The sequence below is a fragment of the Lynx rufus genome, unplaced genomic scaffold, assembly GCF_022079265.1.
Source record: "Lynx rufus isolate CCGP_SWC_20201006 ecotype Redwood Valley unplaced genomic scaffold, mLynRuf1.p SCAF_3, whole genome shotgun sequence".
Classification (NCBI taxonomy): domain Eukaryota; kingdom Metazoa; phylum Chordata; class Mammalia; order Carnivora; family Felidae; genus Lynx; species Lynx rufus.
In genome coordinates, this window is record NW_025814845.1 from 163,401,381 (window position 1) to 163,419,881 (window position 18,501).

Genomic DNA, 18,501 nt, shown 5'->3' on the forward strand with positions numbered 1-18,501 from the left:
CATCCCTCTCTAGGCATTTATATTTTAAGGCAATATCAGGGAAATCTTTTACTTAAATTTTCTTTAATGATTTTTAAATCCCTTTTCTGCCTAGAATCATTGAAGAGGTCCTGGAGATTTCTGGATTTTTAAAAAACAATGTCTAGAGACTCTCTGAGAGTGAAATGAGCCTTGAGGGTAGGGCTAAGCTGGTAGACTTTAGAGTGTAACAGAAAGGCTTCAAGTCATCATCAAATATAGGAATATAGGAAACTAATGTAGTTTCCATGGTATCATCCTCCCTCCCACTCATGCCCCTCTACCTCTCCCGTGGGCCCTTTCTCTATTCACACACCAGTGTTGCACCCAGGAAGGTTTTAGGGTTTGTATGTTTGAGAAGAAGTAATCTACATCATTCACCTTACTTGAAGAAAAGTGTCTATTTGGGGACCTAATAGAGGTTCTTTCTTATTTCATTTGAGCCACAGATTATGTGAAAACATCTACCCAAGACCAGAAAATGATCAGCTGGAAATGATTTCATTTGCTATTCTGAAATGGGCACCCAATTGGTTGGTTGAAAGTCAAAATCAGTCTCATTTCGTGACACTGATCAGACTACTGAAATAATGAAATCCAGGAACTGTATAGTAATTTAGCTCGAGGTGAGCGGATGGAAAAGACCCACCAAACCAAAGATGAATATTATTTTTTATAGCCAGATTTCGGAAGGCCCCCATCACATACTTTTTCCCTCTTCAGGATAGAATGTAGTCTTCTTTTCTAATGCCTTTGGCTAAGCAGTTTCCTCTTGTTGTCAGTGCAGACCTTAGGTAGCATTTGGAGTCTAATGGGCCATTATGTATTATCTCATTTGCATGGGATATAATTAAAGCTAAATAATAGATTTTCTTCTCATACCTGATATATTTGAGTAGAAAATTGACTTAGAAAAGAATAGTGATATAATTTCCTTGCATCTATGCCTTCTTAGCCAATGAAACCCTTTCTCTGCTCCCCTCTACCTGTGTGGAGCCTCTTACCTGTCAAGGCTCAGCTTGAATACTCCTCTTCCATGATACCCCTTCTCCATCACTCAATAGGAATTAATCATACTCTTCTCAGCCCCTTGACTCGTTAGACCTCCAAAGTGTTGCTGCAGAGAGTCCATCCTGCCTTATACTCTTCAGCTGTTCATTCTTTCCAATATGCTGTCAGATCCCTGAGGCAAGTAGGGTGACCAGTTGTACCAGTTTGCTTGGGACTGAGGAGTTTCCTGGTATATTGACTTTCAGTGCTAAAACCTGGAGAATCCCAGGCAAACCTGGGTGGTTGGTCCCCCTACAGGCACCATTAATGATTATTTTTAAAAAAACCTTATTCCAATGAGAATAATGCATTGCACAACAAAGTTACTCAGTAAATCTTTTTGAGTCCATGTTTCCACTAGCCACTTAATCTGAGGTATAAAAACAAGTACCCCTAATTATATGAAAACATAGTCTTCCTCTGTCTCTCTCTTTCATCTTCTGTGGCAAGATGTCCAACCTCTTATGCACTCCCAGTCTTTCTAGTAATCCCTCAGGGACGTTTCACATATCCTCAAATATAAGTTCAGCTTCCACTGACTGCCCAGGCATCAGCTGCATGAAGCAAACTCACTGCTCTGACAACAGAGTTGTTGGCACTCACTAATGCCACGGAAGCTGCTGGTGCAGCCATCACTGTGCCAACACTGCCATGTTTATTCCCCAAAAGTCCTGGCTTGAGCTCCTGACACCCCCTCATAATCTTGTTTTCTGTAAAGAGCCTTTCAGTGTTTCCTGAAGCCCCATATCTTTCTAGGACTCACCCATGAGTCCACAGGAGCCAGCTGAAGAGCAGGGATAATACTGGGGATGCACATTGTTTCACAATCACATACCTCTGATGACTCAAGTGTTTTACTGAACCTGATTCTTCCTTAAGATTGTGGTTCTGACCAGGGGAGCTATTTTGCATCTTCTACTGTGGCACGTTGGGTAAAGTCTGGAGACATTTTTGGTTATCACAGCTGAGGTGGGGGTTTGGGGGTGTTACTGACATCTGGTGAGTAGAGGCCAGGGATGCTGCTGGGCATCCTGAAATGCACAGGAAACTCCTTCCACAGTAGGGAATTATATGGTTCAAAATGTCAGTGGTGCTGAAGTTGAGAACCCCTTTGGGATGAGTTCTCTCCCTAAGAGTACAGCACTTCGTCCACATAGGCCTTGGGTTACCCTGTCCCCCAGTCCACCAGACTGCCCAGTCATACCTGACTACTCCCATCAGGAATGCAAGTTGAACAGTCCTTCCCCATGGCCAATTTACATTTGGAGTTTTGTTGAGGGTTCCTCCATGCTCCTCCTGGCCACACAAACTCACTGAGCTTTGTGGTAGAGTCCTAGACCGATTAAGACCAAAGCTGTGAGATTTCATAGGTACATCCTTCATCCTGCTAGGGTAACCTTAGGTATACAAATATCAGGCTGGTCCTTAAGAAACCTGGATTTTATGCCTGGCTGCCTCCAGAGCTTGGGCAGGTCATTGGAACTCCTTTCTTTACCTATGTACTGAGAGTGTAAGCGAAGGTCAACTACCTCTTTCTACCTCGTTCAGATTAGTAACAGAACTCAAAGGCTGTGATGTGCTTTTAGCCTCTTGGGAAATAAAAATATAGGTGTGTAAGTGACTAGGATATGTGTTTTCTGACTGCAAATATATCTTAATTAGTCCCTGTACTCTGTGGTACAATATCCTCTGGGAGAAGGAACTGTTGTTTTCCAGGAAAAAAATGTCTTAAAAAGACAAGGTCTTTGTGGGTTGCCTTTTTGTTTTGTTGTTGGTTTCCTTCCCTGAGCAAAAGCTTTTTATTTTGGTGTAGTCTTTTGCTTTTGTTTCCCTTGCCTGAGGAGACATGTCTAGAAAAATGTTTCTGTGGCCAATGTCAAAGAAATTACTGCCTGTGTTTTCTTCTAGGAGTTTCATGGTTTCAGGTCTCACGTTTAGGTCTTTAATCCATTGTGGGTTTATTTTTGTGTATGGAGTAAGAAAGTGGTCCAGTTTCATTCTTTTGCATGTCTGTCCAGTGTTCCCAACACCATTTGTTGAAGAGACTGTCTTTTTACCATTGTATATTCTCTCCTGCTTCATTGAAGCTTAATTGACCATATAATCATGGGTTTGTTTCTGGGCTCTATTCTCTTTCATTGATCTGTGTGTCTTATTTTTGTGCCAGGACCACACTGTTTTGATCATTATAGTTTTGTAGCATATCTTGAAATCTGGGATTGTGATACCTCTAGCTTTTTCTTCTTTCTCATTGCTTTGGCTATTCAGTGTCTTTTGTGATTCCGTACACATTTCAGTATTATTAATTCTGGTTCTGTGAAAAATGTTGTTGGTATTTTGATAGGGATTGCATTAAATATATAAGTTGCTTTGGATAGTATGGGCTTCGTTATTAGTGTATGGAAATGTAACTGATTTCTATATATTAACTTTGTATCCTATTACTTTACTGAATTCATTTATCAGAAGATATTTGCAAATGACATATTTGATAACGGGTTAATAGCCAAAATATATAATTAACTTATACAACTCAAAACCAAACAACAACAACAAATAATCTGACTAAAAAATGGGTAGAGGACCAGAAATAGACATTTTTCCAAAGAAGACGTACAGATGGCCAACAAATACATGAAAAGATGCTCACCATCACTCAACATCAGAGAAACACAAATCAAAAGCACAATGAGATATCACCTTATACCCACTAGAAGGGCTAAAATAAAAAAAAAACACAAGAAATAACAAGTATTGGTGAGGGTGTGAAGAAGGAATCCTCATGGGCTGTTTGTGGGAATGCAAATTGGAGCAGGCATTTGGAAAACAATGTGGAGGTTCATCCAGAAATAAAAATAGAATTGCCATATGACCCAGTAATTCCACTTCTGGTATTTACCCCCCAAAATAAAATAGTAATGAAAACAGTAATTCAAAAAGATATGTGCCTCTTATGTTTATTGAAGCATTGTTGCAATAGCCAAATTATGGAAGCAGCCAAATGTCCATCCATAGATGAATGGATAAAGAAGATGTGGTATAAGTACACAATGGAATATTACTTATCCATAAAAAAGAATGAGATCTTGCCATTTGCAACAACATGGGTGGAGCTAGAGAATATTATGCTAAGTGAAATAACTCAGAGAAAGACAAATACCATATGATCTCACTCATATGTGGAAGAAACAAAACAAATGAACAAAGAAAAATGAGACAAGCAAAAAAACCTCAGACTCTTAAATACAGAGAACAAGCTGATGGTTGCCACAGGGGAGGTGGGTGGGGGATGGGTGAAATAGGTGAAGGGGATTAAGAGTACAGTCATCTTGATGGGCACTGAGGAATGTGTAGAATTGTTTAATCACTATATTGTACACTATATTGTAAGTAGGATTGTGGAGCTAATACAAAGAAAGCATCCATGTGAAATGAAGAGCTTCCCTGAAGGGTTCTTAAGAAGCTGGGGTTCCCTGACACTTATATGGCTTTGCTGTAACCTGACCATGGTCATTATAGAGATGTGCTCTCAGGGGCACCTAAGTTATCTCGGAGGATCCAGGCATAAACAATCACACCAAAACACAGACATCTCCACATACACAGTCACCCACATACACACTATTTTCTCACACACATTGTTCCAGGTGATGGAGTCTAGTGAGAATTATTTTGAAAAATATAAAAATCACACATTCAGACAGATTGGTGATGGTGTTTCCATAGTACTTGTGCTCATTCTCTCGTAGAGCATTTGTTTATTGTGTTCTAGGTAGTTTTAGTTATGTACAGTAGATAGATAACTTATCAGGGACAGAAGTGTTTTATTCATTTTTTTAAGATCCCCTGGTAGAGCATCTGCCACGTAGTATGTTGCTTGTTTGGTTATTGTTTGTTAAAGGAAGGAAGGAAGGAAAAAATGAGTAAATGAAATGGAACCCTGGAGGAGCACCTCAGAACCAATTCTGCTTTGCCTTTTTGGGAAGCCTCAGCTGGCGAAAGAAGAGTGAAGGGCCAGTGTATCTCTGTTTTATTCCTTGAAAACAGGGAAGTGCTTTGAATAGATTTTTAAATGCCAGCAAAGATGTTACTAGAAAAACAAGAATGCTTTTTATGCAGGCTCAGCGGGTGACCCTCTCCTGATTCTAGGATAAATTTTTTCCAACTACACATGCATTTTGAAAGCACATTTTTCCTGGTGCTTGGCTCTCTGTGTGTTCTTTTATTCTACCCTGGCAAAGAAAGTTAAAGCATTATCTGGCAAGTTAGCAAAAGAGATCTTTTATGGAAGAGAATTTTGTTGTCAGTAGGTATGGTTTAGACTGCAGGGACTGAGGCTGTGAGGGAGCTCTCAGTTTGAAGCACTTTGTCACATGCTGGGCCTCTGTTCCTGGTTCCTTGTCTGTCTAAGAGCTCTGCCATCAGACTGCATTTCAGACGCAGCTCTTACCTTTAATTCACGGGAAAGAAACAGATTCTCAGAACCAAGCCTGTGACCAGGACGAGTCCTGCATGCTTCTAGCCTCGGGTCAATATCATCTTCCCTGATATTTCTTCCATCTGGGATTCTCTTCTTCCTCTTCTCTTCCTCTACCCTAACCCTCTTTCAGGCCCCAGCCATTCCAGCTGATAGGATTTGCTGTGTTTTCTGAACTGTCTCGTTATTTGTGCCATGAGGTGTCATTATTTTATTTGAGTTCATTTTATTTCCCAAGCATGTTGAGCAGAGGAACCAGATCTCCTACATCTTTGGATTTCTCCAAGCGAGGCAGTCACTCCTTTTTGATGGCATTATAAAAAAAAAAAAAAAAAAAAAAAAAAAAACAAACAACAAAAAAAAAACATTGAATAAATTAGCCTCTGCAGTTAGAGCTCAGGGATTTTCAGAAAGCTGTTATGTGGACTGTTGTTTGGGGGGTTAAGGAAAGTAGTGAATATAGAGACAAAAGGAATAAAAAGGAAGGACATGCAAAATGTCAAAATATCACAAAATATCCAACCAGTAGAATCTTTCATTAATTTACTTCCAGAAAACTCTTATTTAAACTGTGCACACACGGGGCGCCTGGGTGGCGCAGTCGGTTAAACGTCCGACTTCAGCCAGGTCACGATCTCGTGGTCCGTGAGTTCGAGCCCCGCGTCGGGCTCTGGGCTGATGGCTCGGAGCCTGGAGCCTGTTTCCGATTCTGTGTCTCCCTCTCTCTCTGCCCCTCCCCCGTTCATGCTCTGTCTCTCTCTGTCCCAAAAATAAATAAACGTTGAAAGAAAAAAAAAAAATTTAAAAAAATAAATAAATAAAAAATAAACTGTGCACACACATATATGTGTACACATACATGTACACACATATTTACACACATATACTTACACATATACACACATATGTTCATATACACATACCTAATTTATGCACATATCACAAATGTATATGCGGTAAACCCTCAGCGGAGTATCTTACCAGATTAGCTAGGTGTTACCATTTAGAGAGCAGGACATAGGCAAATAAATAAGCTTTGGTAGAGAAAGTAGGTCTAGACCAGTCCAGAGCCAGAGGCCTGGCCCAAAGAGGGCTGTCGGGACCCTGGAGCCTGAGGTGCCAGGTACCTGGGACAATTGGTCACAGGGAGGAGAGACAGGGAAGTAGTGCAGGTGATTGTGGGTGCTCGGGAAGGTGCGACCCAGGGAAGGTGCACAGAGCAGCTGCGCTCCAGCCTGGTCATTCCCTTGAGGTATGAAGAAAGGTTTCTGGAGCCCTACATGAAAGAATCTTTTACCTTTGCTCATTCAGTCTTGAAGACTGTTTGTGTTTGGCACACGCAGGAAAGCTCATAGACAAGGATTCTTGTCTCACCTTCTCTGGATTTTAGCTTTCTCATCTGTAAAATGGAATCTATGTTTATGTCTTCTGTACTTCATAGACTTCTTATGGCAAAGAAGGGTAATAAGGCCCCAGTGACCTTTCCATGACACTAGGTGACCCCGATGGGCTAAGCCTGTGGCAGATCAGACCTGTGGCCTCTTGTGTCTGAGTTTCATTTACTAGATCTGCACGTTTAAATTTCATTGTTTTCTCCGTAAGATACATATCAATACAGGTAATTGTGATGGCCAGCCAGAAATGGCTTGCTGACCCATCTCTGCTCTTTCAGTAGTTCACTCAGTTTACTTCGAGAACCTTTTGCACTTTACAAAACAGGTATTTGTTTGGACCTTGCCTGTTATTGTGAACACAGGACCAGACATACATGTGTTTTGTTTTCTAGGGAGATGTGCATCCAACAGGATGGGAGAATTCATCTCACAGTTGTTTACTTTGGGAAGGAAGAAATGAATGAGGTCAAAGGAATACTTGAAAACACTTCCAAGTAAGTACGATGTCATAAGGACTCATAGTAACTGAGCTCAGAGACATACATCCAAGGATTGAACTTCTGCTTCAGTTTTGTTTTCCTTAACACTGTGGGTCAACTGGGGGATTGAATGTTTGCCAGCTGTGCACCCTCCTTCCCTGGGAGACCACCCCACCTGACGCTGGTCCCCGCTGTGCAGGGCATTAACTTTGACAATTGAGATAAACTTCCCTGAGCTGTAAGGATGGGGCCACAGGCTTCCTGGAGATTCTGCATGACTGGATGTTGTCTCAGCATTGCTGATCTGGGAACTTGATGTCACAGAGTGGGAATGAGGGATGCCATATGTGTGTAGCGAGCTCCAGCTGAGTGCTATCCGTGCTCCAGTTTCATCCACTTAGCAAATGGTCTCACCCTGTTGACTTTCATTCATTATGCATATTGAGAGATTAGGGGGAAGTCAGGAGTGATGGCTAGGACAGGATCATTGATTAAGCCTATTCAGCTGAACAGAAATTATCTAACACAAAACTTTAGACTTAGGCTTGTATTTTTGTACTTCACTGATCAATTGTATGGGGGAATAAATGAAAGCATCCCAGATGGACTTTTTCCCTACCCAAATAAATGGACAAGTATTTAATAAATATCTCGGGCATTTTCTACTAGTGAGGAGGCCAGAATGGTACAGTCACACTCCCTTCTGGTTTGCTGTGGAGGACTGCAGACCTCACTTGAGTAATCAGGTGGGTGGTTTCTCCATAAGTGAAGCTTGGAGGGTGGTCAGCAGTACTCAGAAGCAGAAATAGTCTGAAGAACTCCATATGGTCTAAATATAAACAGAGCCCCCTGTTTTGAGTTTCTGGTAAATGGGAAGAGGATGATAGTCCACAGATAAGATTACAAGATTGAGAGCACTTTTTGTATTTATTTTCATACTTTGTTACTAATTTTGTATTAATGGGCACAAGATCAGAATGCTAATTATAATAACTCAAACGTTCTAAAGCAGTCCACTGGTCAAATTTCGTCCATCTCTTGTTTCTGTAAATAAAGTTGTATTGCAATGCAGGCATGCTTCTTTGTTTACATATTATTTATGTCTGTTTTTGAGCTATAACCGCGGAGTTGAGTAGTTGTGACAGAAACAGTATGACTTGCAAAGCCTAAACTCTTACTCTCCACTCCCTTATAGAAAAAGTTTGCTGACCTCTGTTCTAAAGCAGTCTGGAATTCAGAGTTTGAAACCAGTAACAGCTTAAAAGCTAGGCCCCTGTGGAAGGGCGATCAAAGAGAGTAGAATAACTGATTATCCGACATGTAAGTAAAATAGAAATCTCTCGACTCCAATGTATTTCAGTATCCTTTTCATCTCTGCTTCAGAATGAGGTGCATGGATTATTAGAATTCACGTCCTCTGCCTAGTGGATAGGTTTTAACATCTCTGGAAGTATCCATTCCTGGGCATGGATCTTTTTTTTTTTTTTTTTTCAAGTTTCCCAGTTGCTTCTAACACATAGCCAGGATTGAGAGTCATTGTTTGAGAAAGCGGTGGGCCACCCCAGGGGCTGCCCAGGAGAGGCCTTAATTGCAGCCAGCTGTCCCAGTCCAAGGTATTTTTAAGTAGTTATCCAGGTGACTGTAAAGTGCAGTCAAAACTGGGTCTGTCATCTTCTGAGCACATTAAAGGACATTTGCTGATTAGTATAACAAAATTGACATAAATCTGATGGATAAGTGGAAGGCCAGTTTTGATGTTGTTATGGGAGATACCCTTTCTAGTGACTGGAATGCTTAATGACTCTTATTAAGGCGTTCTTCTCTCTATCAAATTACCTGGCAAGCTGAATACTTGGTCAGAAGGTTGCTTGGTGAGCAAAGAATGAATAGAATCTGAACAAGAAAAGTAGAATCATTTCAGTGGTAGGGACGGTTTACTTAAAGTTTTGGAAAATTCCAAGTGAGTAACCTATCCATAACTGAGAACTTTGTGCTAGAGACTGAGTCCATCAGTGCTTTAAAACCGTGCTATGGAAACTCTAGAGAAATTAATTGGAACCCTATTTTTCTGTGTTGATGTTCTCATTGTGCTAACTGGGGATATCTGCAAGGTTGATGTGGCGGGTCCTACCCCCTCCCGGTGTTGCTTTCATCAGACAACCTCCCATAGGATGCCCCACCCTCCGCAGCCAGCTTGAGTTGACTTTAACAGGGCAGCACCACCACACCGCCTTCCAGATCACTCTCCCTAATCACCTATTGCCCGAGCCTCCTACCCAAACTGGCTTTAATTTCTAACCTTGTCTTGATGACTTACTGTCCCCATCCAAACTGGGAGGCATGGTTCGCCCCTTCATCTTGGTTCCCATTATTGTCTTCTACTTGGAATTCTCTCCATCCTCCTTTCTATGCACTCAGACCCCTACCCTTTTATCCCCACCCCACCCCTGAGTGCCCACTTCTAGAGCTCTTCCTGACCAGTCCTCTCTCTGAACTCAGACTACACTCCCTGTCAGCATCTCTTCTGTTTGGCACTTGGCATATGATTTGGGTATTCACATTTCTTTCTTTTGTCCTAACTATAGACTATCAGCTGCTTAGTAAGTAGTACCATATGTACCATATCACTCTGGCACCTAACATGGAGTCATAGTCAGAAAACATTCAGTGTTTGTTCATCAAGAGAAGGGCAATGCCAGGTACACAGTATATTTGTATTCTTAGTAAACTATATGAAAGCTTGTATAATAAGCCCCATTTAGATGTAATTTTTATCATTCTTTTAAGATGGTAAAATGCATCTTATATTTGAATAATAATAACCATTATTATTTACATGAATTATTTAATATTCACAGCAACCTTATGACACAGATGCTGTCATTAGCCCCATTTCATAGAAGAAGAAACTGAGGCTTGGAGAGGTCATTCCTCAGGCTGCCATCCCTACCACATGGGAGAGCCAGGATCTGAACCTCATCCGTTAACTACTGGTACTCACAGGCTTAACATTGCACCAAATTTTTACTCCAGTTTATTTCCTTCTGAAACCCACAATTGTCAACTGAAAATAATAAGAGTTGAAATCAGCCTAAATGATATTTTACTTCATTAGGATACCAGCATTGTGATTAAACTGTTCTAAATGCAGCTAAATGTATATATATATTTAGAATATCTTTTAAAAATCTAGTTCGACTCATGCCATGTTTGTACTCTGTCTCTAGATTTATGCTTACTTGGTTGAGCTTTACATTTCCATTGATGGCTGTAGATCAGTGTTTTGGAAACTGCAATTTGTGATTCATTAGAGGGTTGTGAAAACGCTTTAGTGGGTTATGTCCAGTGTTTTTAAAACATTGCAATAGAATAGGATAAAAATATCAAAGTGCATTACAAGAAGTAAGGATAAATATTGTTTTAGAACACTATAAAGTGTGTGTGTGTGTGTGTGTGTGTGTGTGTGTGTGTGTGTCTACTGTGTCATGATGTATAACATACTCCTTTGTAAGGGTTGTAGTCAAAATATTAGCAGCTTTTAAAAAGCTACTTCCATAGATAACAGTACAAATCAGTTTCTCAATAATCTGATTCTTTTTCCATAGAGTTTTCCATCTTAAGTTGCAGTTAATCTCAGATTAAAGCCTAGCTTAATTTTTCTCAAATAGAAATGTGCTTTGGGAATAACCTGGGGTGCTTTTTAAAACACAGATTCCTGAGATCCAGCTTCAGAAGTTTTGAGTCAGTAGGCCTGAGATGAAGAAGCTTGGTAATGAACACTTGGCAATGAACAACCCCACATGTGATGCTGATTTGGGTGGCCCATGGCCCACACTTTGCTGGCCTAGGTAGACATTTGCTTGGAGCTGTGTATTCGGAAATTTAAAAAAAAAAAAAAACTGGCATGAGTTAACATTTTCTACATTGCAACTTCATCTTTGTCCAATCATAAGGATACAAAGGCATCTCTCAGCGGTATTATCTCTGAGATCAAAGTACTAGAAATGAGACACTGCCCTGTCATTGCAAGTATGTGACATAAAAGAGGGTTTTTTTTTTTCCTGTGTGTTGTCAGGGACCTGCCTTACTATGGTGTGTGTCATCATTTCGTGCCTCTTTGAAAAGGTTTGTTTGACACATCCCCTCAAGGACGTGATTTTTATCAGGACATCCCAGAAGAAAACTGGGGAGAAAGGTTTTATTCTGGTGTGTTTTCTTTTCATTTGTTTCTTAAATTTGAGCAGAATTGTTGCTTTGCTTTAATTTTTCCCTAAGGAATTTTAAGATACTATATCATTTGCTAAAATCAAAAAAACAACACAGCAAATACTTCCCAAGAAGATAAGGAGTCTTGAACCCTGGGAAGCACCTCACATATTAAGGCAGCATCTCAGGCCTGTGGCCATTCCATTCCTGGCATTTGCAAGAGGGTCTAAGTATGATTCTTCTTGGTACAGATTTTGCTCTTTTTGGAGATGTGCCTGTATTAGGTGTTCTAAATTGTTCTTTGGGGGATTTGAACATAGCATATAGAGTATATTATTGTAATAATGTTAAATTTCCTGAGTGTGATTATTATATTGTTATAATGTTATAAAGGAGAGTGGCCTGGTTCTTGGGAGATACTTCTCTTCAAGGGTAAAGTTGTCACCATATCTGCAACTAACCCTCAAATCGTTCAAAGCAGGTAGGCAGGCAGGAAGGCAGGCAGGATGTTAACACTTGGTAAACCTAGGTGAAAGATATGTGGATACTTATATATTATTGTTATATTTGTGAAGGTTTGAAATTTTTTCAAATAAAAATGGTAGGAAAATATATTATGAAAAAAATTAAATGATATTGTTTATAAAATGAAATATAATTCAACAGTTAAATAAAGGTGATGTCACCAAAAATGGTAGAATAAAAACTTGTGCAAATGCTTTTCATAAAGCAATGAGAAAATGGCTAAAAATGGTCAGAATCAACTTTTTAAGAACTCTAGAAATTAAACAAAACTTGCAATAATCTGGAAAATGTTTATCCAAGAAAAATGACTGAATTTTTGTGCAGCTTTAATTTGCCTTATTCCCACCTTCTCCTTGGCTCTTTGGTAGCCTTGAAATCCAATAACTCACAAGCACAGCAAGAACCACAGCCTGGAAGCCACCAGGGGCCACAATGGGACAGGAGCTCCTTTAAAGCATCATTCCCAGAGAAATGTCATGATCCGACCTGTCTGGAATTCTCTGGAAGTCTCTATTCACAAGGTTGTCTTTATTTGACCTGATTCAGAGCTCTCCCAGTGGAAAAAAGCCTTTCCTCCAAAACACAGTTATAGGAAGTCTGTAATTTTGTGGCTGCCTGAGGTGTGGTAGATAAGAGTTTAGGTAAACAACAGATTAACCAAAAAGCGTAAAAGGTGAGGCTGAGGAGTGAGATCTCCACTGGGGCTTTGAAAAGCTCAAATACATTCCTGGGGATCTAGAAGGCCATGCACACATCTAGGGCTCTGCTCATACTTAGGAAAGATGTGAGCAGGCCCTAACCTTTCACCTCTGGTGGACCTTGAGAGTTTGTGCAAGAAGCACATAAAGGCAAAGATAAGCTGTCAACTACCTAGTTGAATGTTGATAGCATGCCCCAACGTGTACACAAAATCCATTGGCAAATATTTGGAGACTTCTTGGTTCTAGGCATTTAAAGAAATCTCTGTCTAGTCATTAGCTTACCACTAAGTGGTCACACACAACAAAGAATGCAGACTTTATGGAATTAGTTCAGGAAAGTCACTAAACAAGTAACAACAACAGAGAACAACAGCAACAAACCCTGAGAAAGGAGTTGATTCTGATTTCCAGGGTTACATTATTTAAAATGTTAAGTTTTAAACAAAAAATTATGAGGTATGCAAAGAAACAAAAAGTATGGCTCACGCACAGGAAAAAAAATCAATTATTAGAAATTGTCCCTGAGGAAGCTCAGGTGTTGGACTTACTGGACAAAGACTTTAAAACATCTGTATTAAATATGTTCAAAGAATTAAAAGAAACCATGTTTAAAGAACTAATGATAACTATGAGAACCAAGTCATTCCAATTAGAACTATGTCTTACCAAATAGAAATAGAACTTCTAAAGAAGAACCAAATAGAAATTCTGGAATTGATAAAGTACAATAACTAAAATGAAAAATTCACTAAGGGGTGCTGAGCATGTTTTGAACAGGCAGAAGAAAGAATCTGTGGACTTTAAGATAGGTCAATTGATATGCTTAGGTTTGAGAAACAAAAATAAAAAAGAATGAAGACTTATAAGATACCATCAAGCATGCCAAAATAGACATAGTGGGAGTCCCAGAGGAGAGGAGAGAGATAAAGAGGCAGAAAAAATATTTGGAGAAATAATGGTCCCAAACTTCCCAAATTTAATGAAAAACATGAATCTATACATTTAAAAAGCTCAAAAACTCCAAATAGGAAAATTCAAAGAAACACACAGTAAATATATCATAAGCAAACAGTTGAAAGACAAAGACAAAGAGAGAGAGAATCTTGTAAGTGGCAAGAGTGAAGCACTAATTGGTTCCAAGGAATTCTTAATAAGAGCAATGGCTGATTTCTTGTCAGAAACAATGGAGGCCAGACAGTGGGATGGCATATTCAAAGTGCTGGAATAAAAACACTCAACCAAGAATTCTATATTCAGCAGAACCATTCATCAGAAATGAAGGGGAAATTAAGACATCCTCAGATAAACAAGAACTAGAGACTTCATCACTAGCAAACCTGCCCTACAAGAAATATGAAAAGGAGTCCTTAGGACTGAAATGAAAGGACACTAGACAAACTCGAATCCTTGTGAAGAAATAAAGACTTCCAGTAAAAGTAACTACATAGGGAAATACAATACAGTATTGTATAAATGTATTTTTTTGTTTATAACTCTTTTCTCCTATCTGATTTAAAAGTTAACTGCATAAAGAAGGATCATCTACCTGTATTAGATAGACACAGTACGTAAAGATGTCATTTTTTTTTTTTAATTTTTTTTTTCAACGTTTATTTATTTTTGGGACAGAGAGAGACAGAGCATGAACGGGGGAGGGGCAGAGAGAGAGGCAGACACAGAATCGGAAACAGGCTCCAGGCTCCGAGCCATCAGCCCAGAGCCTGACGCGGGGCTCGAACTCACGGACCGCGAGATCGTGACCTGGCTGAAGTCGGACGCTTAACCGACTGCGCCACCCAGGCGCCCCAAGATGTCATTTTAATACAACACCAAGGAGGGGAGAGGGAATGGAGGACCATGTTTTGTATGCTGTCAAAATTAAGTATTTCTTCAGAAAGAAAATCTGACTAGACTTAGAACATGTAAATGGATTTAAATAGGAATCAGAAAACTTTCCCTAAAGAAAAGGCCAGGCCCAGATGTCTTCACTGCTGATTTCTACCAGTCATTAAAGAACAAATTAATACCAATGCTTCACAGACTTTCAGAATTTACAAGGGAGAACACTTCCCAACTCATTCTATGAGGTCTATGATACCTTAAACAAGTAAAGACATCATAAGAGAAGAAAACTGCAGACCAATATCCCTTATAAATATAGGGTGCCGAAATCCTCACAAAATACTAGCAAACTGTATCCAACATATAAAAAGGATTATACACCATGATTAAGTGAAATTTATCCCAAGAATGCAGGGTTGACTCAACATACAAGAATCAATCAATGTAATATACTAAACTGCATGGCCATCTCTATACACACAGAAAAAGCATTTGAAAAAACAGGGATTTACTTATTCTGGATATTTCATATAACGGAATCCTATGATATATGACCTTTTGTGTCTGGCTTCTTAACAATGGTGTTTTCAAGGTTCATCCACACTGTAGCATGTGTCAGTAATTCACTACTTTTTATGTTATTTTTTTTGATGCTATTGTAAATGTGATTAATTTCTCTTTCATTGTATATAAAAACACAAACTGATTTTATGTTATTTTGTATTGTGAAACATTACTGAATTCATTAGTTCTAACAGTTTTTTTGGTGACGTGGTTAGGATTTTTTTTTTAATGTTTGCTTATTTTTGAGAGAGAGAGAGAGTGTGAGAGAGAGAGAAAGTGGATGCGGGAGGGGCAGAGAGCGAGAGAGACACAGAATCCAAGGCAGGGTCCAGGCTCCAAGCTGTCAGCACAGAGCCCAACGCGGGACTCGAACTCATGAACCATGAGATCACAACCCGAGCTGAAGTCAGAGGTTTAACTGACTGAGCCACCCAGGCACACCTTTGGTTAGTGTTTTTATGTGTAAGATCATGTTGTCTACAAACAGAGATAATTTTACTCCTTTCTTTCTGATTTGGATGCCTTTAATTTCTTTCCCTTGACAAGTTGCTAAGGCTAACATTTCTATACTATGTTGAGTAAGAGTGGTCTTGTTCCTGATCTTAGAGGAAAGGCTTTTAACTTGTCACTGTTGAGTATAGTGTTAGTTGTAGGTGTGTCATATATGGCCTTTATTATGCTGAGGTATGTTCCTTCTGTACCTAATTTGTTCAGAGTTTTTATCATGAAATGATGTTGAATTTTGTTAAATGTTTTTTTCTGCATCTGTTGAAATGATTAGATGATTTTTATCCTTCATTCTGTTAATGTGGTATATCATGTTTATTAATATGCAGGTGTTGAACCATCCTTGCATCCCAGGGATGCATCCCACTTGCTCATTATGTATCATCCTTTTAATGTATTGAATCTGGTTTTCCAATATTTTATTTGAGAATTTTTGCATCTGTGTTCATCAGGGATATTGGCCTGTAATTTTCTTTTCATGTCATGCCCTTGTCTGGCTTCAGTATTAGAGTAATGCTGGACTTATAAAATGAGTTTGGAACTGTTCCTTCCTCTGCAATATTTTGGGAGAGTTTGAGAAGGATTGGTATTAATTCATCTTTAGATGTTTGGTAGTATTTACTCATGAAGCCATCTGGTCCTGAGGCTTTTATTTGTCAGAGATGTTTGATTACTGATTCAGTCTCCTTGCTTATTATTGGTCTGTTCAGATATTCTATTACTTTATGATTCATTCTTGGTAAGTTGTACGTTTCTAGGAATTTATCTATTTCTTCTAAGTTATCTAATTTGTTGGCATATAATTATTCACAATAGTCTCATGATATTTTGTGTTTCTGTGGTATTAGTTGTAATGTCTCCTCTTTTGTTTATTAATTTGAGTAATGTCTCTTAAATCTTTCCTAGGTAGTCTAGCTAAATGTTTGTCCATTTTGTTTATCTTTTCAAAAGAAATTTGCTAAAATGGAGTTGTATCAGCTGACTTGTATAAGCTTAGAATCTAGAAAAAATCTAGAAAAGCTGCCCGAGAGTATGTTTAGTTTTAAATTCTTGACCATATTTGAATGTTTTCATTAAGTAGAACTCATAAGCAATTTCAATATTTAGAGCTGTTAGATTTAAATTTTAAGTTATACATTGAATATAATACTAGTTTTTGTGTAAATTTTTAAAGTACTTTTTAATGAAGGGCTATTGTGGGAAGTGCCACATTAAGAGAATTTTCTTGTAATGGTGGGAAGAAGTCTGTATGAGAGTAAATCATATTAGGCAACAAGATCTTTTATCATTTTCAGTCCAGCAATTCTGGGAAATGTAAGTCAATTAGAGAAATTAAATCTCCAGTAGAAACAGTAGCTTTCTGAGGTCATTGTAACCTCTAAAAGAATGATTGTATATAACTTGGAGGAGTCCCTGTGCACCAAACTTATTCTATAAAAGAAGAGAATTGAATGAGAGACTTGAGAGTTTCATCAGTCAATAATACAATTCAAGAAGAAAAGAAGAAAGAATAATTGTGAGTAATCATGTGGCCTTTCGGAACTGCATATTCTGATTCTTAGTAGGAAATTACATGGCATAGAATTTAGTGCCCTCACTCTACCATGAAAGATGCCCATTTTTCTTACCAGGCCATTACTTTGTGTGTACCACTAAATACTACATTTCCTTGTATGGATAAATTAAATATTTCAAACCAAATTGTATCTTATTTTTCTCAGCTTTCTTTGTTATTTACATATTTTTCATCTTTCTAAAAGGATGGGTTTGTGCCTGTCCTTTGGAATCTGTTGGTTGGAAACTCTTTCTGATGACGTGTGGGGGCTAAAGCAGGACCCACCTGAGGGAAGAAGGAGGAATCTGGGCAGTGCCCTCCAACAGTGACAGGTCTGAGATATACCTAAGCTTTTCCCATGGATTCATCCTTTGATTTATCTGATGCTTCTTGATCACCCACTATGTCCCTACCTCTGTGTGCCACTTACCGCATACTGCCAGATCATCTCGGAAGGTGTAAAAAAAAAATGCATTCCCTGCCCGCCAAGAACTTAGAGTGGTGAGGTCATCAAGTATGTCTCTATATAGGCAAAGGCACAAGAAGGCACCGGGCACAGGACAGATGGAGAACTGGGCAAAGTGCATGGGAGCCCAGAGAGGGCACTTCAGTTTGCAGCAAGGCATAAGAGGTAGTGACACTTGACTCAGGTTGTGAAGACTGAGTGGGGTTTTCTCTGGAGTGGATGGAAGAAGTGTATTCCAGAGGCAGGAGGCCCCAGCCATGGTACACCATCAGTGACCATTTTCTGGCTGCTCACTGTGGGGTGGGGGGTTGTGGACAGAGGACAAAACAGGGTCCTTGCCTGTGCACTTCTGTGTTCTGCGTTTTTGGGTTATAGTCTCATGGCTGTGTTGTGCACATTCCCAAACCCACTGCTAGACCCCATTGGGGTGAATCAGTGTTTTGTGTTGAAATGTGTCAAGGCTTTTGCATGGCCTCACTGCCTCTTAATACACTATTTCATACACTGTTGAGCAGGAGTACTCTGGCCTAGTGAGCAAGTCCCCCCCCCCAGCCCCCCGAGTAAAGATATGGGATGCATTGAAGGAGGGGCCTGGTTATCTCGCAGAAGCCAATTTCTCTTCATCTCGTTGTGCTGTGTGTTCTGGAGCTGGTGCTGATGAGTTTGAGATGAGAAGAGGGTGTCCGCTTCCAGGCCCAGAGGTTTGACAATGTGTTA

At 39.5% G+C, this 18,501-nt stretch overlaps 1 protein-coding gene across 1 annotated transcript in view; it reads left to right on the forward strand.

The window, feature by feature from the left end:
- The window catches only part of CSGALNACT1 (chondroitin sulfate N-acetylgalactosaminyltransferase 1), a 342,441-nt gene that overhangs the window by 304,727 nt on the left and 19,213 nt on the right, over nt 1-18,501 (forward strand). The window contains exon 5 of the mRNA XM_047091964.1: nt 7,332-7,433. Within this exon, the coding sequence (XP_046947920.1) occupies nt 7,332-7,433 (102 nt within the window). The remainder of the gene's footprint in view (nt 1-7,331; nt 7,434-18,501) is intronic.